The sequence below is a fragment of the Thunnus albacares genome, chromosome 16, assembly GCF_914725855.1.
Source record: "Thunnus albacares chromosome 16, fThuAlb1.1, whole genome shotgun sequence".
Lineage (NCBI taxonomy): Eukaryota > Metazoa > Chordata > Actinopteri > Scombriformes > Scombridae > Thunnus > Thunnus albacares.
In genome coordinates, this window is record NC_058121.1 from 16041767 (window position 1) to 16066307 (window position 24541).

Sequence of the window (24541 nt, forward strand, 5' to 3'; positions counted from 1 at the left end):
TTTTCCAGTGGGGACCATCCAGAACCTGAGCTGCTGAGAGCAAACAGCGACTGGTGGTGCCTTTGCTCAAATTGTGCTCTGATGCCAACAGAAACTGAATCATTCTTCTGCAATGAATTTCAGCATGGGGGTTTGGCGTCAGAAGCTTTTGCGCAATGCACCCTGGTACATGTTGGCACTGCTGGCACAGCTCCATAAGCAGGAAAACTCAGCTGTCTCAGTCAATATAGCACTGAGGAATTTGTTGCTTCAATTGACTACATTCACCATTAACACTGATTGGACATCCACATAAAACGTTGCAATATTTCCCTTTAAGCCTCTCATTGAACAACTAGATAATAGCCTCTTTTTTGTAAGCTATATAAGTCAAAACCTTTCAAGCAGACAATTTAACTGGCATAAATGTAATTTGAAAGCACAGTTAGATGAAAACTAGAAGCTTACAGTATGGGAATGTTGAATCAGGCTTCCAGTATTGATTGCTTCAAAACAACCTAGCAATGGAATGGAATTGATAAGAAACATGTATTTAATGGAAAAAGACACTTACCGCTTTTCAAGGCAGGAATGACACAGATACACATGTGAACAGAAACCACAAACCGACACACACTAATTCAGATGGTCAGTACAACTAAGAATAAACAGCAAAAGCTCCATTTACACACCAGTTGCTACATTAGGCCACACACATGCCTCATGTGTGTCATGTCTTCACAGCTGACGAGAGCTGACCCTGTGAATGACTTGTTAAAGTATGTGCTGAACAAATCATCACCACTGTGCGCTAACACTATGGTAGACAGGTTAATGATGAGTACTACCATCACTGTCTTGACAGCTCTCTCCCTCTCAGTCGTCACATCTTATTACCACTGCCAATCATGGTGGTGAGCATTAACAATTACGTTTTTCTATCAAATGAGCAGAATAAATGGAGGATAGCTTTTTTATTAAATATCATGGCATAGAAAATGCTACAGAGTCAACGCAATAATTTAATTATGTCAGTTTTAGACAGCTCATCACCCAACTCTGAGTTCAGATTTTCTTGAGGTTTTACTAAAAAGATTTTCATGACTTGTATATTACTTGATGTTCATGTTAACATGTTGTGACTGTCAGTCCCACGAGAAGAACTAACTTTTCATTTTGGACTTTCTTGGCCCACCCCCAAAAGCACTACTGTTGCTGGCCAGGGACTTGTTCAACAGAGGATAATTGAACTACTCCTCCTCCCTCCTGCCAATGTGGTAACCAATTTTTGTAACTGACATTCTATTAAATTTTTTCTTATTTGCAAACATACTGCCTTCATAAGCAGGGAGCAGTACCTACAGAGGCAGTGAAGTTGAGTAAAAAAAGCTTTATAGTTTTCAGGCTGGTGTAGAGAGAAAAGTTTTAATGCCTTCTATTTATCCCCTTTTTAGGCTGATTATGTTTGCCCCAAAATGGTTGCCATAGAATCTGCATACTAATAAAAAATGCAGATACTGCACATTGCCTTTGGGTAATGCATTATCTACAAACAAAATGTGTTCTTTCAGCTTTCTTGTCTATTCTAACTAGATTGTTTGGAGTTACTACAAGGAACTTTCATTTTGTGTTGATTTTAGAGGCCCCTGTGGACAAAAGCAGTTAGTAAAATACAAGTGAATTTATGCCCCCATCAACAAATCTGCCTGATAATCTTCTCTGTGACTTGGCAATTATCTGAGTCCTTGACCTGAGAGGGAGAGGGTGAGCTACGGAAGGGAGAGGGGGGAAAACACTGGATGTGGGTATGTCAGTGTATCGGACTGGGAGTGCCGTGGGATCCAGAGATCTCTGTGTCTGGCCTTTACTGAGTGTGCTCCGAATGAGCTCATCAATATTCATTGACCCGCTCTGGCTAATGTCCCAAGCGATGGGCAGAATAATGTTGCAGAGGTCGCACACTTCACAAGGGGAGAGAGAGGCGGGGAGAGAGAGGGAGAGAGTGAGCGATGCCGAGAAAGTGAGCGGGGATGATAAGAGAGCGCAGGTTTCAGACAAAATGAGAGCAAAGAGAAGCAAACACCGAAAGGGCAAAGCCTCGGGGCCTGTGGGGGTTAGGGAGTTTATTACAGCTTGAAAGTGAAACACATAAAACATGCAGACGAAACATAAGCGCAAAGATAAAGACATGCACGACCGTAGAGAACAAACAAATGCACACAGACACCCTTGTGCATGCAAAGTATGACATGACAAGATGAGTGCGACGACACACAAATACAGCTTCTCTAACCTCTCCTTCTATTTGTTATGTTTTTTCTTGCTCTCTCTCTGTAATCTGGGGTACATCCGCGTTGTATAACATGACACCTGAGTATACATAATGGTACACGCCTCAGGAGAGGAAGAAGAGTGAGAGGAGAGAAGATAAGAGAAGGGGGAGCTCAGAAGACAAAACACAGAAGAGGAGTGGTTAGAGAGAAAGAGTAGATCAAGGTTAGAAGGAAAGAACAAGCTTGTAGCTTGAAACCATCTTGACACACACGCCCACCACGGTGCCAGACATCAATATTAAGCACACGCATAAGTAGACGTTACAGTATATTTTAATATTAAGCCCATTTTTGCACAAGACTCCTACCTGTCCTTAATCATGCATGCGTATAGGAGCTGATGATTATTCAAGGAGTGAGGAAGGCCAAGGAGAAGGGAAAATACTAAAGATGCGTTGCATGTGTGTGCATTTACACACAAGAACACACATGATGATAAGATGAGTATCAGGTAAATGCCTTAAATGTAAAATTTAAATTACACAGAGTTGAAACAGTAATTCAGACGTAGATGTGAGAGGATGTTTAAGCTTGAGCACACATATTCTTAGGTTGAATCATGCCAGTTCAAGTAAAGCCTTTACCTGGTGCTACAGAGCAGAACTTGCCAAAAAAGATAAAAGTGCATGAGTGCCCCCCCTTCATCTCGAATTTTTCAGTCTTTCTCATCTGGCTCTGTGCTGACCACTTCTATCACTTCAACTGTCCTAAGGCTCTTTTCTCCTTATTTCTCCTCTTGTCTGTCTCCCTCTCCACATCCCCTCTTTTCTTGTTTATTTTATTGCACTGCCTCCTCTCTGGCGTTTTTTGACTGAATCATCAACCCCATCACATGTATTATTTATCTACTTGGGGTAGAGACTCTGCTCTCCTCACTCCCATCTTGTATAACCCTCGCGCTCCAGTCCTGGCTCATTCGCTTTCATCAGACAAATCTTTTTCAACTTGCCTGTTCAGCTTCTCCTCTTCACCTGGCATTCACCCCTGCAAATCTCTGTCTTTTTTTCTCCACACAGTCTCTTCTGGTGTGACAATTCCTGAAGTTTTCTTGCAGGTTTCAACTTGCACTGGATCAAGAGAGCCGAATTATACCCATTTGTCGATACGTGTGCAATATGTAAGTGTGTAAGTGTGTGTGTGTGTGCACCAGAGGTGACAATCCTTCTCCATGGATTGTCAGCAACACCACCATCATGGAGCTTCAGTATACAGATGACAATGCCATCGCAGCACATTCCGCAGAAGACTTCCAGGGCATCCTGAAAGCCCTGGGCCTAGGCTCAAACATCCTACATCAATCTCCATCCAACCAGCCATCTACCCAGCCCAACATAAAAGTGGACTACACCATTTTTGAAAATGTTGACCACTTCCTCGACCTTGGCAGCCTTCTTTCTTCAAACACTGACATCGACTCTGAGGTCAGCCATCACCTGAGTTGGGCCAGTGGAGCCTATGCCAGACTCAGGAAAAGAGTCTTTGAAGACCGAGACCTAAAGGCCCAAACAAAACTCCTAGTCAACAGAGCCATTGTCCTCCCCACCCTACTGTATGGAGTCGAGTCATGGACCACCTACAGCAGGTACCTGAGAGCCCTGGAACAACACCACCAAAGATCGTTACGAAAGACTCTGAGAATCAGCTGGGAGAACAGACGCACCAACTTCAGCGTTCTGGGAGGAAGCCAACATGACCAGCATCACCACCACAATAACACAGCACCAACTCCAATGGACGGGCCATGTCATCTGCACCTCCAACGCACATCTCCCCAAACAGATCCTGTACGCTCAGCTGAAGGGAAGATCAGCAAGCCCCCGGCGGACAAAGGAAATGTTTCAAGGACAATATCAAGACCAGTTTGAAGAAATTCCACATCACATTGAACAACTGGGAGCACTTAGCACTGGACAGGCACTCCTGGAAGAAATCCGTGCAGGAAGAAGCTGCACATCATGAAATGGAACCACCACCAACCACCACCACTCTCCCCTGCCCACACTGCACCAAAGTATGTGGATTGCGGATCAGCCTCTACAGCCATCTGAAGACCCACAAGTAGACGACCCAATGGAGAGGACAGTCATTCTTGCCTCAAGTGACCACCAATGATGATGATGATGGCACCAGAGGGGAAAAATGGCAATGATCAGCAGCAAAACACATTGCTCTGTCAACCAACACACCCACTTTTGTGTCTGTTTATATCTCTGTCATATCAAACAAATATTTTAGCCACAATGAAATGTGCCACCCGTCTGTGCAGTTGTCATCTTTTACTTATTATGTCTCTCTTGGATGTCTTTCAGGGCTAAGTCTATGAATCCTGGGTAATCTTGGCACTGTGGTTTTGCATGCTTCAAATGGTGGCCTTAATATTCAGATAAAGCACAGATGGAGTAGGGTGTTTTACACTACAGCAGAAGGGGAGAACATACATACATGATCACAGACATTTTCATAAATGCATGCATACATGCATGAAAACCCAGACACTTCAAATACTTGTACACTTCAAATATTCACATTTCCTAACACCACCAATCATGTAACAAACTATGTGTGTCAGCTATGTGTGTATGTGGACGGTATGCAAATGCACATCATGGCTTATCCATTTGAGATGTCCAGGTCTGTCTCTGTCTGTGCATCCGTGCGTATGCTCCTCCCCCATTACATCCTGTCCAGAAACTTGAGAATTCTGTAATTTTCTGCTTAATCGGTGCATACAAATTGAGAATCACCATCCTATCTTTCTACAGAAAGGTTAAAAGGTTGAGTGAGAGGAGGCTGATTAGGAGAGCAGGAAGAAGACAACAAGAGAGAGACAAATAGAAGTAAAGTAAAAGCCATAAGCAGGATGTGTGATCTATTACAAATGCAGGAGTTTGATTTAGGTGTGCTGAGTGTGTCTGGATGCCATGATGACTGTGAGATGCTAAATACAGTGGCAATGAAAGAAAAGCAACAAATGTTAAGTAAAAAAAGACACAACTGAATACTGCAAAGGTAGAATTTTGGTTTTCTGGATGCACGTAGGTGAACGTGCATGGGATCGCTTGGAGACATTCTTGTGGCCGTTGCTTTTATACTTGTATGTAGCAAGTTTATGTTTGCTTTTGTCTCTGTTTCAAACTTGCCTCCCGACAGCAACTGAATCCATCAATCAACTTGCTTGATGCACATTTCTGCACTACACATTGTTGAGATTTGGAAGGTGTGCAGGTGACTCCTCTGCGAGTCTTTGCGACCTATGGTCACCCATAATACCCTTCCTTGCATAGGTTCAAGAGATGTTAACGCGTATCTTCGGAGAAGCATAATTCCAGTTTCAGGTAGTGAGTAAGTATACCGACGGTCATCGTCTTTATTTGTGTTATTCAGTGTGAGAGTCTCTGCTGCGTTTTGCTGTCATTTATGGTCGCACTACTCTCCTCTGCTCTCTATAGCCCCTTAGCCCATATTCAGACCATCAGGTGGTGCGGAGTACCAGCCGCAGTGTTGAGCAGATGTGTGTGGGGATGTGGGCGTGTTTGTGCTTTAGAACATAACCGCTGTGAAACAATCAGAAAATAATGTTTTATTGATCTGATACACCGGCTTCCTCACTACCAGCGCTCCCTCTCTTCACTCTCTAGCTCACTCGACCACCGCTGCTCTCTCTCTCTCTCTCTCTCTTTTCCTCTCGTCTTTTTTAAAGTCAGGAAGCAGACAGAAAAGTTAAACTTAACTTTTAATCTTATCAAACGAATAGAAATGTCCTTCCCTTGTGCTAGTAACGTCTTTGTCCTCCCTCATGGCAGAGTTTACAGCTCTGATCAGTCTGGTCTCCGTCACGTCTCTGAATCCACCTGCATGCTGTGTAAAAGCACACATGGAGGCGGCTTTATGCTAGCGGGGGGGCGGGGGGTATCGTTATCTGGATATGAAATGACCTATATCGGGATATGAGATTTTGGTCATATTGCCCAGCCCTAAATAGAATGTGTTTGTCTTAAGTAAAAAGTGGGAAGGAGCAAAAAACAGTACATTTTAAGAGGTAAAATGAAAAGAAATATAGGCGTGCTTCAGGAAAGTTAAATGAAGGCTAGATCAGGGCTAACGTGTGGGGTCCAGAGGCTATGTAGCTGCAGACTGTAAGCTGACAGAGTGCAACTACACAGCCTGCTCTGCTCTGCTCTGCTCAGTTCATCCATATTAGACAGGCAATGCACTGCAAGGCCAAACAGCACAGCACCAAAACAATGTGTCACAGCAAATGATCCATGACACTGACAGAGGGGAAAGGGGCTTGTAGCATGAATCTGCTATCGCTGTTGATGATCATGGGGTGATGAGCTTGGATGATGACTTCATGCACATGTACACACACACATGCAGGTGATTTTCCTATACAACCTTTCCCTACGCTCTGCAACATTTAGAGTGCACACAGGTGTGAAGACCTTGTTGCAATGACCGGGCTCACCTTCCTTCATTGTGGTGTTTATATGTATGTGTGTATATGTGTGTGTGTGTTGTGTAAGGCTGATGTGGGCCTTAACGTTAGCACTGCCATGGGATTTAGCACAGTAATTACTATTTCCTCATGACAAAAATCAAGGCCATGGCAAGAACGAATCATAAGCATTTATACACATGCAGTATAAGCACACATATTGGACATTTGTCTGTGAAGCGCCATAAACAAATAACCCAAAGTATATTGTTGTTGGTGGCATAAAGGCCAAATGCACAATATACACACTGAGAAATGCACACAGACAGAACGACCCTCCAATCTTGGCAGAGGTGACATTTGGACGCCCTGCTGTTATGACTAATCATTCATGATGAAGTCACAAAATCTATCCCTGGCTTCACCTCTCACACCCATTTGAATTGAGCTCATTAATACCTCCCTTTTTAGGTGTGTGTGTTTGTGTTTGTGTGTGTGTGTGTGCTTGTGACTGAGTGTGTTGGGATGCTAAAGGTGAAAGGAAGCATGATGTATTGGAATGGTAAGCAGCCTCTTCTCTCTTTCTGTTTCAATAGCATCTTTGAATCTTTCTCTTTTTATGTCTCCAATCCATCATTATTGTCCCTACTATCTCTCCCACTCCTCTCTCTAATTCTCTGTTTCCCTCTGATCCATCATCACTGGGTGTGTGTGAGGCAGCAGCTGTGAATCATGCAGTGGCCTTTCCACTGACATGGCCCTGCCTGACCCAGTCTGGATACCACTGGACTAAACAGCATCCATCATACTAGTGTTTGTCTAGTCGTATCATAGGTCTGCATGCTTAAATGCATGTGTGTTTGTCTGTCTGGATATATGATAGAGAAATTCCAAAATACTGTATATGGAAACATGCAGGAGGAGGCTTAGACAGCCCATGTGACTACTACAACAATTTTCAGATCCTAACAGACTGTGAGGATCTGAGGATTTTTTTGATATACTGTGTGCACACAAGGCAATGAGGCAAGGATGGAGGATTACACAGTAAGTGAATCAGATATGTTAGAATACACAATGCAGCCTTGAAACACACACACAGCCAGGTTATCAGGAGACAGGAGAATGAAAAGAAAGCTGCAGAGCCAGTAGACTTTCAGCTACACTGTACTCTGAATTCAAATTTGGTTCGGAAATTTGGCCAGGGGGCTTTGTGAGCTGGTGGATATTATTTTGGATCTTTTATTTTGGTGAAATTTAAAGTGAAAGTTCTGATTTTTTGACATAAATTGGTTTGACTTTAATTCAGGCTGCGAGCCCCAAGGTCAGAGATCTGAGAGCCTGTTGGCAGGTTATCAGACAAAAACCCAGGAACAGCTAGCATTTCTAGTGTATTATTTACATACAGTACTAACTGCAAAAGCTGTGGCCTATTAGACAAAGTTATAGATAGAAATTGCTTATTTTAAGATTGAGTGGTATCAATCTTCTCATCGAACTCTCGGCAAATAAGCGTATTTCCTAAAATGTCAAACCATTCCTGTGTCTGAACAGAAACACGAGTGAGGTCAGAGAGGAATTTTAAAAAATCTAATAAAAAAATCATTGTTTTATTTTGTTATGGTGGTTGAAATATTGTGTTTTTGGCTTGAAGTGTTTTTTTCCATTGACCCTATTTGCTGCAGTTCATTTTGGTCTGACAGGCTGCCAACTGCCTGGAAGGTCTCCAACCAAAGGAATAACAGCCTGAACTAATATTAATAAGTCCTTGTTTCAAAAAAAATATCTGTTTTCTCTAGAAACTATATCTTTCCTGTATAGGTTGTAAAAGAATATCATAATTTTCTTTCTGCTTGCCCCATCTGCCAGAAAGTCATGGTCAGGTGAGGTCACTTTGGCAGGGCAGATGAATTCAGTCACAATAATAATGGCAAAATGTCACAGCTGACCAACATCACCCTGACATTATGCTTTGTATCTGTAACATTACTATTTTCCTCCCAATAAGTCTTAATAGTATTTAATAGTCTGCATTTTCCGAACCCACAACTAATTATTGGCTTTTTAGTCTCCTTGTTGCATTTTAAATAGGACCCACATCTCTACATAAATCAAACTGTTTCAACAGGGAAAAACGGGCAGACATAATGCAAGTCTAGCATAATGGCTGTAATTTATCAGTGACAATTAACCAAGCCGAGTTGTTGCATGATAAAAGGCACAAATGACGGCAATTTTGATCCTGAATAATCAAAAACTAATCAAAAAAGCCAGCCTGTAGTTTTATCTCCTCTAATATTCTCTCTCTTGATCAATGAACACATTTCTGTTTTATTCTCAGTAGTGGAATAACTCTTTCCAAAATGAAATATAAGTTTCCTTTTTCTTAATTTGAAGCAAACAATTAATGGAAAAAAAAGACTTTTGAGGTCCATGGGAGCTCTGTGAAATAAGTTTTGCTTTACTCCTTTGATTCATAAATAGCATTTCAGCATTGTTGATACTGAGGAGAAGAGAGAGCCAGAAAGGATCACAAAGAGAGGTGGAGATTTACACTTTGCACATCAGAGATAGGAAGAGATACGGACAGAGAGAAAGCGAAGAGTGAGGATAGAGAGGAGAGATTCATTCCTTAGATCAAAGGAACGTTAGCTTAGCCTGGTTATTTGGTTACATCTCATGTCTGAATTAAGAGGTATATAGTGTCTGTCTGTGCATGTGTGTGCTTGTATATATATGTGTGTCTAAAGTCATTGAAAGTTCTGTACATTTGTGTGTATAGCTGTGTGTGCGTGTGCATGTGCGAGCACATATAGCTATTTCGCAGCTGCCTTTGATCGCAGACGACAGTACTAATCAGGCGCCTTTGTCAGAACAGCAAACAGACAGCGGCAGAAAGGAAAGATGAGAGATGCTCCAACTTAAACATACTACTGCTATCAGTTTCACTCACAAACTGTGGCTCGACAGCCTGGTTGTCATGGAAATCACAGCAGGCAGTCCGTTTGTGTGTGAGTAAGTGAGTGTGCATACGTATGTGTGTACTACACAGGAGGGCTGCAGTAAAATATGGATACAGTGACTTTGTGTGTGCGTCTCTGGTAGCCTGTGGGACACAGAAGGGAGTTGCTGATTAGTTGAGGGACTGAGGGGACAGAGAGGGAACAATACCAACTCCTTTCCTTCCCTCTTTCCCCCTGTCGCTTCTGTCAGCGGTGTTCTCCGAGCGCACCACTTCCCTTTCCTCCTCTTCCTCTACTATCTCCTCTCATTCTGGCTGTACGCCAGCACGATGAGGTCAGAGAGGGGCACTACCAGGTCTCTGGCACGGCCTCGGGGCATCAACATGCTGCCATTAGTGCCAGCTCTTCTTAGGGGTGATACCAGGCTAGCCAACATGAGTACTGTGCCACTGCTTTCAGCTGGGCAACAGCTAGTGGAGACAATGAAGTGTCACTCCAATTAAGGGGGCAAAATGTAAGAGAAGAGAAAGTGGCACTTCATCCGAAATGAGTCTCGCTCTTACATCGAGACTTCTTTTACAAGATTAATTAACTGATCCCTTGGATGCACACTCCCTTAAGACTGCACATGTGCGCCTGCCTGTGTGAGTGTGATTCGTCAGAGCCTGCCAAATGTCGGGAGTGCACCCAATTAGTTAAAGAGTCTGGGCCCACACACCTATCTACCTGCACTGACAATGGCCCACGGCTGTGCGCATACATTTACACATTAATTAACCAGCACAGGCCAATAATTAGTCAGGAAACTTAATGACTAGCCACTCAATAGTAGGTTACACCAGGGACGGAGGAGGCCCGCATGTGCAAACATATACATATGCAAACAACCAGCAAACACAGATACTATACATCCACAGTATTACATACTACTGCAAATATACAAAGGATTAAGAAATGCTCACAAGCATTTATGTGCCTTATTACATTGTATGTGTTGCAAATGTTGGTTTTAAATTTACATTAACTAACCAACCAATACATTTATCTCTATTAGTAAGACTAAAGGAGCCAGAATCTTCATTGGCAAGACATTTTCTGTTGCGAAAAACCCACTAAAGCACAGTTCAAATTACTTCTGAGGACCTGCTTCCACAGATTCAATTTAAGGTAATGATGATCTCTTTAAACAAATGATTCACTCTCATTTGTAGCTGGTATATTCTTAAGTGAGTTATCTTAAAATGGGCCTGTACCCCAACCACAGCCTTATGTGTTTTTGCCACTGCAATCCTCTTGATTTTGTATAAGCTCTATTATTTTCCTTTTGTCAAGCATAACTGTGTATTTGAAAATTTTAACATTCTAGAATAAACACTGGACTGCATTATATACAGCGAGACAAGTTTCTGTAAGCATCAAGTTTCAGAACACATATTCATGCTCATATTCTGATGCACAGCTGCCATTTTCAATCAGATTTTGTTAGATCACATTTTTGTTCACTCTTTACAGGTTCTATGAATGTATTTTTGCGGTGAGGTCTCAATGGTTATAGAATACCTTTAGAAATGTTTTTTTTAAGCAATCATTGAAAGACATGAGTGAATTACATCCTGAGATTTAACATTTATTTCCTCCTATAAAGATTTAAATAAAGAGCAACATCATTTTATCTGACTAACTTCTGGCTTATGAAACACATGCTAGTAATTCATGGAATACATTTAAATCAGGAAAGAGCTCCTTCCTCCTATTTATCCCTGTGACCAGCAGTAAAATTATCTTTTTACAGCCCAAGTCCATAATGTTACATGATGGGAAGGCACATGTCAACATTCATATGTTTCATGGCAGGATGATTGAGTTATTTATCTATCCCCTTCATGTCTTCACAACCCCATTTCTTCTCCTTCCACTTATCTCATCTCTCCGCCCATCAATTCCCCGTGCCTTTTCAAAATTTATGACCCTCTATTTGATGTTATGACCTTGAAGAAAAGAAAAGGAAAGAAAAAAAATCCAGACATCTGTAGCCTCCTTCAGATCAAGTACCAGGGCTCCGTTTTAAAGTACTTGAGATTAAAGTTCTTCCTCAAGTAATGTATACTTAACATCTCTCAAATTCACACTATGTTAGTAAGGGACTTATGAGTCATACGTGTATGTATGCGGGACAGGTATCTGAGCACGTTACCTCTCTGTCTTTGAGAACAGCCTGAGTTCTGTAGAGCAGCAGAAGACGAACATCACTGTCCCGGAGGCTGAAGTTACTCTCCAGGATCTGCAGCACGTCGATCCGAGGCCGCACAGGCAGTGACGCGTCACCGCAGAACGGACGCAGCCACGCCAGCAGGTCATCTGAAGTCACCATGCTGTGAGAAGAGGAGGGTGAGAACGACGGCGGTCAGATAGCAGGAGTGAGGCAGAGATGAGGTGACAGAGATAGAGAGAGTAGGTGTTGAAGTTTTTGGTTTTCTTTTCAATTTTTTTGCTGTATTTGTGTATAAAAAAATTTTGATTATTTTTATTTGTTTGGCTAATGGTCACAAAGAGCAGGCTAGGGTAAAACCAGTTCTGTCAAAATGCTGTCATCTCAAAAAAAGCTAGCAGGCAGTTTGGCAGGTGATTCTTGTTGATTTAACTACCTAACATTTTTCTGGCATTAGACACCCTGCACGTATTAATTTCAGACTTTTAATAGAGCTGAAAAGAGGCAGAGTGTAAAGAGAGAGTGACAGAAGTGGAGAAACATCTTTGAAGCTTGTTTGATTTATGTATGACTCAAAAAAATAACACTATTTTAGTTTATGTACACATGCTTGTGAATTATTTGATTCACAAGCATTTCATCTGATCCTCTGCTCTATGAGAACAATTTAGTTTAAGGAAAGAAATAAATGTCACCAAGAGTAAGTCTCTACAAATACAGTATATGTTAATATCCATGTGGTTTGTGTGTCTGTGTGTGAGTGGACGTACGTAACCTACCCACTCTGCACACTGTTGTGCACGGCGGTCACCATGGCCTCCAAGACCCTGAGGGGTTGTGGGTAATTTGTCAGGGTGTCTGGGTCTCCACTGAAAAACAAACCACATCACCACAATCATCTTACATAATGCGCTAATTAAGATAAGATTTTCAAATTACCACAATGTCGAGGGACAACTGGTGAGAGAAAAAAAAGGAAATCAAAGGCTTTCTTCTCAGGGACAGTGTTAGTTAAAAACGTGTCTGGCAGCGATTAAAATGTTTGAAGCAAAGGCAGCTTTGTAAAAATGAACTATCATGAAATTATTTTCAGTCCTAGAGAAACGAAGCAACAGAAAAACATTTAAAAACTGTCTCCAACAGTACAAGTTCACAGGCTCCAGGGACGATGCTGGAGAAATTCACCAGAATATATATTAATTTAATCATTTAACATTGATAAAAGAGGTTTCTCTTTTCAAATGAGGTGTCAGTGATAATGGCACAGAATAATACTGTAGGTGCGCTTAAAAGGGTGTTTAAAATTTGTGATCTTTCTGCAGCGTCATTTTAGTGTATTTCCCAGTGTGGCTGTGGGTAATGCTGCAGAGAGTGTGTGTACTGTAGTGCATGTTGCAAGAGGAAGGCCATTCTTCACAAAGACAGAAAGGGGAAAAAAAGGGTGATTTCCCCTGACTCAACTCCACTTTGCTGCTGCTGGGCTCGTGTGCATTCACATACACACACACACACACAAACACGCAAGCCCTTACATACACAACACACACACACACATGCATACAACATACAAATGATCTGGCGAAAGGTGAAAAGACGACGCAGCATTTTCTTTATTGCATTTTACCACTTACATTTTCTCTTCAAAGCTCATAACACAACAACACACAAACACAGAATAGTTATGACAGATACAAAAGATGGCCATTAGTGAGAGGCTCAGGTATGCCTGCTGCATCAGACTGAAGGCTTCAAGAAAACCAAAAACAAGACCAGCTCATTCATCCCTGCCAAACACAATGCTTCAGGAAGCCCCTGCAACAACGGACACACACACACACACACACACACACACACACACACACACACACACACACACACACACACACACACACACACACACACACACACACACACAGATACTCATGCTTGAATGCATAAGGGGATATTCATATGCAAGAACACTGAGTGACACATTCAAGGGAAAGAAAACCTCCAGTGAATACATAAGGCTGCACCCAACACACACACACACACACACACAGACGCAGACTGAGTGTGTGTGTGTGTGTATTAGTGTGGGAGCACAGTGAGATCTGGAGGGGAACAGCTGTATCAGGCTGCATTAATTATAAGGAGATAATGAATCAGAGAAAGGGGAAGAGTGTGCGCATGTAGAAAAAGTGTGTGTATTGAGTGAGTGTGTGTGTGTGTTCATCGGGCATAGTGTCCACATGTCTACTTAACTACAAATGTGTGAGTGTCTGTGCATGTGCATAAGCATTTTCTGGTGTGTGAGTGTGTGTGTGTGTGTGCAAATGCAGGTGCCATCTATCTGCACCATGCGCCATTGAGCAGCCATAAAGAAGCAGGAAATGAGGCAGGAATATAATCAAGGCGATTGGCATTCATTTATCAAGCCAATCAGATGGCCTGGTGATATCTACCCCTGTTAGTAAAACCTGGCTCATTGGTCTGTCAGTATCACTTCACAAGGTTCTTCAACAAAAGGACAAACATAAAAAACTGTGCATGTTAAATGAAAGGAACTTGCTATCATGGGTTTCGTTTTCTTTTTTTTTTAAGCAACATCAATAATCAAAATTCGAAAAACATCCAAATTTTGGTTTGTGGATATTAAGCTGTGTAATATTCGAGCATTTTCGAAGGCCCTAAATTCCAGCAGCTCTGCAGAAATGTCGGAGTGAATCATCTCTCACTTCGTTTTGAATGCAGGGAGCAGGAAGACACCAATAAAATGCTGTGAGCTCAACTCCCACAGGCAGCCACTGTAGATTCAATTCAGCACTTCAGGCATTTGTTTTGACAGTGTTTTTCCCACCAACATGCTGAGCCCAAAGTGGCCACACATACAGTAAATTTTCCGATAACAACCAACAGAGATCAGTAGGTGGTGTGTTCAGGAGGTGTCCTTCAATATTTCAGAATATGCATGATGATGTAGCCCGCTTTGAGGTGGATATAGATACCCGCCTTCTCTTAATCTCACTTGTTGTAAAGATACATATATTTTTACATACATATGTATGGAATGTGACCAGACAGGTATGGAGGCGATACATGTGGATGATAATGTTGTTTGACAAGGTGCAACCGAGTATGTAAAAGAGATTAAAATAAGCAAAAGAGGAATTACATGTACCAATCTGACGACTTGATTTTCCTCCTGCCTTCGTTAGGTTTGCCACAGTGGGTGATGTCTTTGGTGGCACACAGTGCACGGGCCTCCAACAGTGTAATTTTCTCGGTGCTGTCCTATTATTAACTGATTTCTGTAAAACTGACAGGGATAAACTTTAAAGCTCTCTGACCCCTAAAGCAGGGGGAGGAGTTGTGATTTCAGCAAGAATATGGTGAAGAATTTGGTAGCTATTAGAAAATACAATTGTAGTGGTTTGGTAGTACACTGAGTTAAGCTTAAACCAGCTTCTCTATATAGGCAAGTGGATAAAGGAAATTATGTTCTTATTTGACCAAGGCTATCTAGACTTAGAAGTTAAATTACTGTCATAGACCTGCAATCTGTTTTGTACTTAATAGTTGACACTAGTACTGTATTTAGCAGTGTTCTGTGAGAAATTACAGTGTAAAGTTTCTCAATGGGAACATTTTGCACATAGGTATTGTGCATGTGTATTGACAAGGATCACCTTTGAGTTTGTGCTGTTTATTGAATTTGTGTTTCCTACAGCTCATGTTACGGAGAGACAGAGCCAACAGAGGGAGAGAGACAAATACCTGAGTGCGGCCACAACTCTCTCCACTGCATCATGGAGCACACTTTTGACAGACATGTCCAGGGATCCCACGGCCAAGCGCAGAAGCTCTTCAATGCGCTCCAGAGGCTGCCCATCAGTTGCCATGGTGACTGCCAGCTCGTGTACTTTTGACCTCTCGGATCGGGACAAATCATATAGTTGACTGTAAGCCTGCAGCTGTTCCTGGAATAAAGAAACAAAACAAGAGTGATGGTGTATGGTAGAGCCAACATATTTTACCAGACAGGGAAAATATTACAGGAAAAAAAGACAGTGAGCAACAGAAAGAAAAGTACAAGACTAATCAACACTATACAGGTTCACAACCTTAATCAAAAATTCTAAAATATCTCGAAAAGACAGATAGTGACAAATAAATAATAATGCAAGATAGTAGAGGAAAGAGTCTCCAAAAGACAAAAGACAGAAAAAATACACTAGATTTCAGTGACAGAAATCAAAGAAAAGATAAAGTGAGTGAAAGGAGTGCACCGGAAAGTGAGATTAAGGAGATAAGTGTGGTGTGGGAAGTAAAACATTTTAGCGAGTTAAGTTTGTTGTTGGGTGCTACGTTCTCTACAGGTATTAACCCAGAGGGTGGCTCTGGCCTTAACCTGCTTGTCCTTTGTACTGTCCTGCTCTTCTTTCCTTGTTTTTACTCAATCTTACAAACATGCAGTAGTCTGGCAACTTTTAGCAAAACAGAACCCTGCAGTCCTCAAAAATTACAGACCAATCTCCAAACTCCCTTTTCTTTCTAAAATCCTTGAAAAAGTAATTTTTAAAAAACTCCCACATGGCTCAAAACTGCATTTTTGAAAAATTCCAATCTGGCTTCAGAGCTCTTCACAGTACTGAATCTGCATTACTGAATAATAACCTCCTTCTAGCTGCTAACTCAGGTAAATACTCTGTCCTATTGCTCCTAGACCTAGGTCACATTACTCAAAAACACAACATTTCTTTTCACGGTTATGCAGATGATACACAGACCTACCTCCCCCTAGAGCCTAATAACTACAAGAAGTAGTTATTTTATTTGGACCACAGCATTTGACCATCATTATTTCTCCTGATTTTGGCCTATTTGCTCCCTCTGTTAAATCACATGCAGTCATTTTCAACTCAGAATAGAAGTTTGACAAACAAGTCACTCAGGTTGTAAAATTAAGCTTCATATAGCTCCGTATCATCTCCAAACTCAGATCAATTCTCTGTACCTCTGTCTTGTTTATCCTGTCTCCAACTAGTTCAAAATTCAACAGCGAGAGTTTTGACAAGGTCAAAAAGAAGGAGCATATTACTCTCATTCTTGTCTCCCTACACCGGCTGCCTGTTAGCTACAGAATTGATTTTAAAATCCTGGTGTTTGTTTACAAGGTGTTAAACAGCTTTGCCCCCTCTTACATTACAGAACTCCTGTCCCCATATCACACTGTCAGAGAACTGAGATCGTCTGATCAAAGACTTCTGTCTGTCCTGAGATCCAGGACAAAGTGTTATGGGTACACGGCTTTTTTTCCCTTCTTTTGTTTTTGTCTTCCTCTCTGTGTGCTGTGAAGCACTTTGGATCAACTGTGTTGTGTGTAAAGTGCTATATAAATAAAGTTGATTTGATTTGATTTGATTTGATTTTTCTCCTTTCCAATAAAAAGGCTGAGATTCTCACCCTGGAAAAAGTCAGAAATGGTATCTGGTCTGGTGTATGTGTGTTTGTGTTAGTGCCTGTGAATTATCAGGATTTAGGATGAGGAACTTGAACAACGGTAACGTCTGTATGTTTCTATCAGTAATGCTTCGTTAGTTGGGAGTATTGATTTTTAGTATTTATCCTGGGTAATTTATTGTACAATCACTTTTTTTTCTAGGTATTTAAGAGATGCATGAAGTGTAATACAGTTAAATTATGTGCTACTGTACAACAGCAGCATTGTGTGTCCATGGCAAATTTCCCTCTGGGACAATTAAGGCTTATCTTATCTTATCTTAACATAGAATCTACTACTATCTTAATCTAATTATTTGCAATTTTCTTTGTACACCAAAATGATCTCATCTTAAATTTCCACAACTCATAGTGGTTGTTCTTCATCCATTAACGGAATTGTCAACTTGGTCCAAACATTTTCCCAAGGTAGGGTACGTTAAAACTAAATGTTACTGCACCAACAGAAGAATATACTAGTTGACACTAGAGGTGATGAAAGCTGCCAAGAGGCTTGAGATAAAGGTCTTCCAAGACTGGTTGACAGAGGCAACTCCAGAGTAAATGGAGAAATAGCAATGGGCAAAAAAAGTCTGAATCTACTGACAGAATGAAAACCAGGGGGTGTGAAATGTTTCAAAGAAACTAGATGCACAATACTGCTAGTAATGCAAGGTTTTGAAGAACAGCTGTTGTACAGGTGCTGTATCATGTACCACTTTGGTTTCTTGGAAAAGAAAAAACACATTTGACATGTAAATGGAAATTAGTGTCGCCATGGTCACAATGGCTGGGCGGATTCACCCTGAAATGTAATTTTGTCTGGCTATTATGTCACATGGACATGAAAAACAGTGACCCTGGGTCTGGAAACCGGCTATTTACCCTCTCTCAGATATCAATCAATCAATCAATCAATTTTTATTTATATAGCGCCAAATCACAACAAAAGTCATCTCAGGGCACTTTTCACATAGAGCAGGTCAAGACCATACTCTTTAATTTACAGAGATCCAACAATATATATATGTGGGGCCTGTGAATTTGGTAAACCAGTCTACATTATCTTTTTTAGATCTGGAAAATGCTTACAGTATAAACTTTGAACCCAAGGTATGCTGTGGGAGGTTCTGGGAGGGTATGGGGTGCTTTCCTTAATTCCCTATACACTTCGTGCAAGACATTAACATTCCTGGCATTAAGTCAAGAACAATCAGCGTTGGCAATGGACGCCGACAAGGGTGCCCCTTGTCACCTCTCATGTTTGCAATATTCATAGACAGGAAATTCAGGCCAGGATATTGATATTCATATGATGTATGATATTCCTGATATGATATTCATGATTTATGGCTATCATATATTCCAGATATATGATGTTCATCTTATATTCATAGTTAGAATATCAAGGAAGAGTGTCTATTTGGTAACATTTGGGTGGAATCACTGCTTTTTGTGGATAATAATGATTCTTTTGGCTTCATTTTGATCTCTGATATGCACTGCAGCAGTCTGCAGCAGGGTGTCACACAGTCTGCTAGCCGAGGTTTGAGACCATGGTTGCCTCTCAGTAAAATGTACATCTTTCAGTATAGGTATGAGGGGAAGTACCTGCCGTAAGTTGAAGAGCAAAGGTATCTTTGGGTGTTATTCATGAGTGATCAAGAGTTTGAGCACCAGTGAGGGGCACTGGATGTGGTGACGACAGAGCTGAGCTACAAAACTAGGCTCTCAGTTTCTCTGGTCCAATCCTCACCTACAGTATGGTCACAAGTTTAGGATAATGAAAGAGAAATCAAGGATACAAGTGGGAGATATGAGGCTTTTCTGCAGGGTAGCTGGTTTCACTGAAAGTAGCTAGTTGAGGTTGTTTGGGATTCCATTTGGCTGCTTCCTTTTACAGGTGTTGTGGGCATGAGAGACCAGGAGGAAAGTCTGGGGCAGATCCAGGGCTACTCTTACCAGCCAAGGAAATCAATCGATGGAAGGATAGATGGATAGATATGCAGTACATTCTGGTACGATAAGATACTGGAATAAAACCACAAATTCTTGTTTAGAAGTAGCAATAGTGGTAATTTTGCCTGCTGTTTCACTTGGAAGCATATAATCATCGTTGGAATGATTTTCATAATCAGTATGAAAATCATACACAGTATTTGATTCATTGTACCCAAGGAATATGGGAAGGTTTTACTCCAGAAATATAAATTCATATACACATTTGTCCACAGCAAAACAAACTGTCATTATCTTTTCAAGAGATATTTTATGGAGCCAGGATTTCTTCACTGTACCATATACAATATCTGTAATGTGTAATTTGCTGTCCTCATCACAGGTCAAGGCGCCTGTGGTGTCTTCCTCTACAATCCAGTATAATTCCCAGCAGCTGGTCACGTACACTTGATAAATGACCACAGTATAGCCAAACAGAGCCTACAGGGCTCCTTCTATCTATCTTTCTCTACCTATCTGCCCTTTCCTGGTTCTTATATCCTTTTTATTTATCTCCAAGGATAAAATCGCTTCCTGCACCAGTGGAGGGGAAGTTACATTGTAGAGGTTGCAGTGTATGTGTGTGTGTCTGTGTGTGCGCACCTGTGACTTTAGCCTACAGCTATGACTTGTAATGCTTGTATCTTCTTCTCTATTATGGAGCGTATGCGCTTTTAAACGCAGATAAAACAGGGGCTAAACATTATTAACTTGCACAGTGTGGGGGTCAGAAATGACCAGTTTTCATGAGTATCTCATGGTCGCATAGCAACACTCAGCTCGCCAAATCATAATGTCTCTGCCCTCTACCCCTACATTCATTTTGTGCATGCCCGCACACACACACAGCCACAGGGAGGTGACAGCAGGGTAAGTCAGTGTGACTTTGCTTAATGAGATACAGCATGATGTACATACTGTATATACGGCCTTACGGCAGGGCTCATTTGAAACAGCAGCCCATAGATTTACATTAATATACCCTTGACTGGTCCCAGTGAGGCTGGGAAGAGCTTAGTCGAGCAGAACCACCCTGGAAATACACAATTCACACACACACACACACACACACACACACACACACACACACACACACACACACACACACACACACACACACAGATATAGACATCCCCAGACAAAATACATACACACACAATCTGTATGTCAAAATAAAGGTGACCTCATAAACAGGCAAGAGACTGGGATGTGAGAGTGATCAAGTGTATGTTTTTGTGTGTGTGTGCACATGTGTGCGTGTTTGTGTGTCTTGAATAGTTGTGAATAAGTCAGTAAATAAAAAGACTTTTGTTGATTGGCTGATTGGTCAATTTGCCTGTTAATTAACATGGACAAAGATACCAAAATTAACCATGTGCTCCGTGTAGATGATTACTAGTCTAAATCTACAGTATAATGAACTTTTTAGTGATCATTTACCACACATGTACAAAAAGTAGTACCTCTCACTCTCAAAAATAAAATGGATTAAAAGGCTGGCAGATGGGGTCTACCTGCTGGCTGTCTTTGAGTGACAGAATGAAGGCATGGCTCAGAGTGTCCAGGTGGGCTTGTGATTGTTGCAGGTGTGCTAGAGCCTCATCAAAAGTCATCCCTGCTGGGTCCGTCCCTTCACCATCACCTCCTCTCTTCCTGCTCTTCTCACCCAGCTGGCGCAGGGCTTTGGTGGCTCGCTTTATCACCTCCGACCTCGCCTGGATGCTCAGCTGGAGATAGAATAGAGAGGATGGAGGGAATAGAAGGAGGTGGAGGAAGGGGATGAGGAAAGTACATTCGGGAGGGGGTGGGGTCAAATTGAGCAAAGGGAAGGAAAGAGAAGTGCACAGGTTATGTACATTAATTTCAAACTTCACATGTTAAAGAGAGACAATTCATCTGCACCAAAATACCATCAGGAACTTGAGGAGCATGTGTGTGAGTGAGTAAGTGAGAGAGATCATAGCTGCCAGCCTGGTACAATTGATTCTATTCAGTGAGAGCAGGTTCACCAGTCATTCATGGGGAAAAGAGAAGGCCTTTGGCTGTAGGAGGTTTAACTCACTTGCATGAAAGCACACAGGCAGTGAAAAGCACCACACACATACACACACACACATTCACACCAAGGATACACTTAAGAATCACCCAACTTCACACTTCCAGCTACCTCAACCACATTCTCAGACACAGTTACTCTAAGTTCTGCATTTGCTAGACATCTTCACTCAAACTGTCAGCACTTTTCTCCGCCAGAACAGGATGATCACTCAAATGGAGTTTCCTGACAAACCTGTACAATGTCTTCCATAGGTAAGTGTGTACATGCATTTTGTGCGTGAGTGTGTACATACTGTATGCATCTTATAGAGCCAGATATATGAGGGCATTCACAGCCAACATCAGTCAAAGCCTTGGGCAAGGTTTGAAAACAAGCTGGAGGTTGAGCAAGGGAGGATGATCTGAAGATCAATACTTCAGAGGGGGGAAAATGCCAACACACTCCGTTTCCCTTCAAAATATACGTCTAGTAGAAGGTAAGATAAGTCCCAGCCATCCATCTCACCCGTTGGCATTGTGGGAGATGGATGTGGGGGGCAATGGGGGCGTGAAAGGCCCGACAGTGAGAAGGGTCAAGGTTTTCCCTGTGAGGATTCAAAAACGATAGAGAAAGAGAAAGAGGGCAGAGGGAGCTGACAGCGGGTTTCTGAGAGGTAATCTGCATGTTAAAAAGCACAGTGGGAAAACAGTGCCTGCCGGGAATTGGAGTTTAATTGGCTCTGAAGTGGAGAGGTATCAATTAGCGCTCACGGAGTCATAGGAGAAGAGAGGGGGCATAAGACAAAAATGGAAGGTCTGGCGGGGGGTTGGGTGGGGGTGGTAGTGTGCCTGTGTGAAAAAAACAGTGGGCTGCTATTGATAAGGTGCACCGAGGCACTTTAACTCCTCTGCAGGACAATTTTTCAGAGTGCTGTAATTATGTGGCTGACATTTCTTGTGCAATTTTATAATTTCTTTTATAAATCATGACTGGTATGTGCTTTGAGGCGACAGAGTGTGGATGTGGACAGAATAATGTATTTAAAATGAGGAAAAGGGCTTTTGACGTTCCAAAAAATTGAGCCAGGGAAATGAGAGATGGCCGGTCAGACGATGAAGAGTATGGAGTGAAGAATACGACAGTTTGATGTAGTGATTGGAAATCCCCACAATCCTTCCCTTTACACGATATGAATAGTGTCTGGGTGGCTGGCTGGAACCAACTACTGTACCTTCTGTGCCGCAATTACAAATTGTCTGTCTGCCCAACTCCCACTAGTTCCTGTCTGAGACAGCTATAGAGAATAAAGTCCTCTTCAAACTGTGTCATACTACTTTTTGCTTTCTCTGTTTCTTTGCTTTTCACTGTGTACAGTAATCTATATTAAAGAGACAGCTAGCTTTCAAGGAAAACTGAGCAATAAGTCCAATTTAGGCTTACATGTTTGGCTGCATCTGCGGAAAAGGTAATGCTATCAAGGAAGTTGATAGCGTCAGCAGGGACCAGCCTGTCCAGGTATTTGGCACAGGTGTCATAGGCATGGAGGTAGTCTTGATCACTCTGTGGCGGTCTTTTTAGCAATTGGGGGTCTCCTTTCCAAAACAGCTTTCTCAGCCATACTGCATGGACTCCGCTAGGGGAGACTGTTGCCCCTCCACCACCAGGAACAGGAAGACGATTGGCAAGTTTAGAGATGGACAGTACATTCTGACTGGTCAGAACTGGTTCAAGAGAAGCCAGTGGATCCAGTGATTCATCAGTCAGCTTGCGGTAGTTCAAGCCTGCAAGAGAGAGAATAATTTTCTGAAAAAAAATGAATGTAATTACGCATAAAAGCTATTCTGATCACCATTTCTGACATTTAGATAATAACAAATACATTCCTCCAACCTTCTATTTCACCCACTTCTATATAAAAATAATAATAATAATAACATACACTTGCACATATGACGTACTGTAGAACTTTGCGCTATTAAATTTATGACATATTGTGGAGTATGACTCACATCTCCAGTGTTTCCAAGTGAAAATACTAAAAAAAACAAAAAAACATTGAAAATAACTTTTTTCTACTGCTACTCTTAAAATACAGGAGACATAACATGCACTCTAAAAAACAAAAGGCATTTTTAGGCATCATGCATACAGTATTAGCACATATATGTACTTGCCGAGGCAGAATAGAACAGCTAAATCTTATGAGTAGCCTCGTATTCAAACAGCATATTCCACACTTCCCTGCACAGAATGTGGCACTTTACATGAGAGGTCTATTTGAAAATGCCTTCTACTATGTATACAGTACATACTACTCTACTGTTTTTACATATAATATGTGCAACCTATATGGCACTTGCAGGATAATTACAGTGATATGCACAGCATGCTCAATATTCCATTACAAGAGAGATGCACAGAAGCAGCTGCATAGAATAGGCTAAAAGGTTGATATGAACAACAAAGCTTGCGTGTGAAAGTGGTGCTGTCAGTCTGCATGCAAAGGTGTACAATTTGTCTGTGGATCTGTCTGTGTGCATCATATCTCCTACCACTGCAGTACTTTGTGTGTGTGTGTGTGTGTTTTGTGTGTGAGAGAGAGAGTTAGTGGCGTGCTCTTGGTCTCCAGCGCTATCAGACAGACACATTACTGTGGCAACACCACAGCCTGTCTGGGCTTTAAATATTTAACACGGGTCTGCCTGTGGGGAGGGCTCTGTCAACGCTGCTCGGGATTCCTCACACACACACTAACACACACATACGCACACACACACACACACACACACAGAAAACCCTTATGAGCACACACTCGCACAATACTTTCAGACAGGCCCAGACGGACACTTAACTGCAGATAAGAGTTACATACACTTACACATGTACTCTCTCTCTGTCTGTCTGTCTCTCCCCTGCCTCACCCACTCTACTCTCTGCCTCCATCTCTTCCACACCCAAGCAGCATCTCAGCCTCTTCCTCAGGAGAGCCCACTCAGACAGTCACCTGGTACTGTGTCTGAAATTGTGATGAATACCGGACACACACAACCTGTCTCTACACTGTCTGAATGCTTCTACGAGTGTGTCTTGTGTCTTCTGTTG

The 24541-nt window shown here is 41.9% G+C and overlaps 1 protein-coding gene across 1 annotated transcript in view; it reads right to left on the reverse strand.

The window, feature by feature from the left end:
- The window catches only part of nbas (NBAS subunit of NRZ tethering complex), a 160688-nt gene that overhangs the window by 28978 nt on the left and 107169 nt on the right, over nt 1-24541 (reverse strand). The window contains exons 45-49 of the mRNA XM_044376225.1: nt 22880-23220; nt 20916-21128; nt 15679-15881; nt 12702-12791; nt 11908-12085 (exon numbers count right to left, since the gene is read on the reverse strand). Coding sequence (XP_044232160.1) covers nt 11908-12085; nt 12702-12791; nt 15679-15881; nt 20916-21128; nt 22880-23220 — 1025 coding nt within the window. The remainder of the gene's footprint in view (nt 1-11907; nt 12086-12701; nt 12792-15678; nt 15882-20915; nt 21129-22879; nt 23221-24541) is intronic.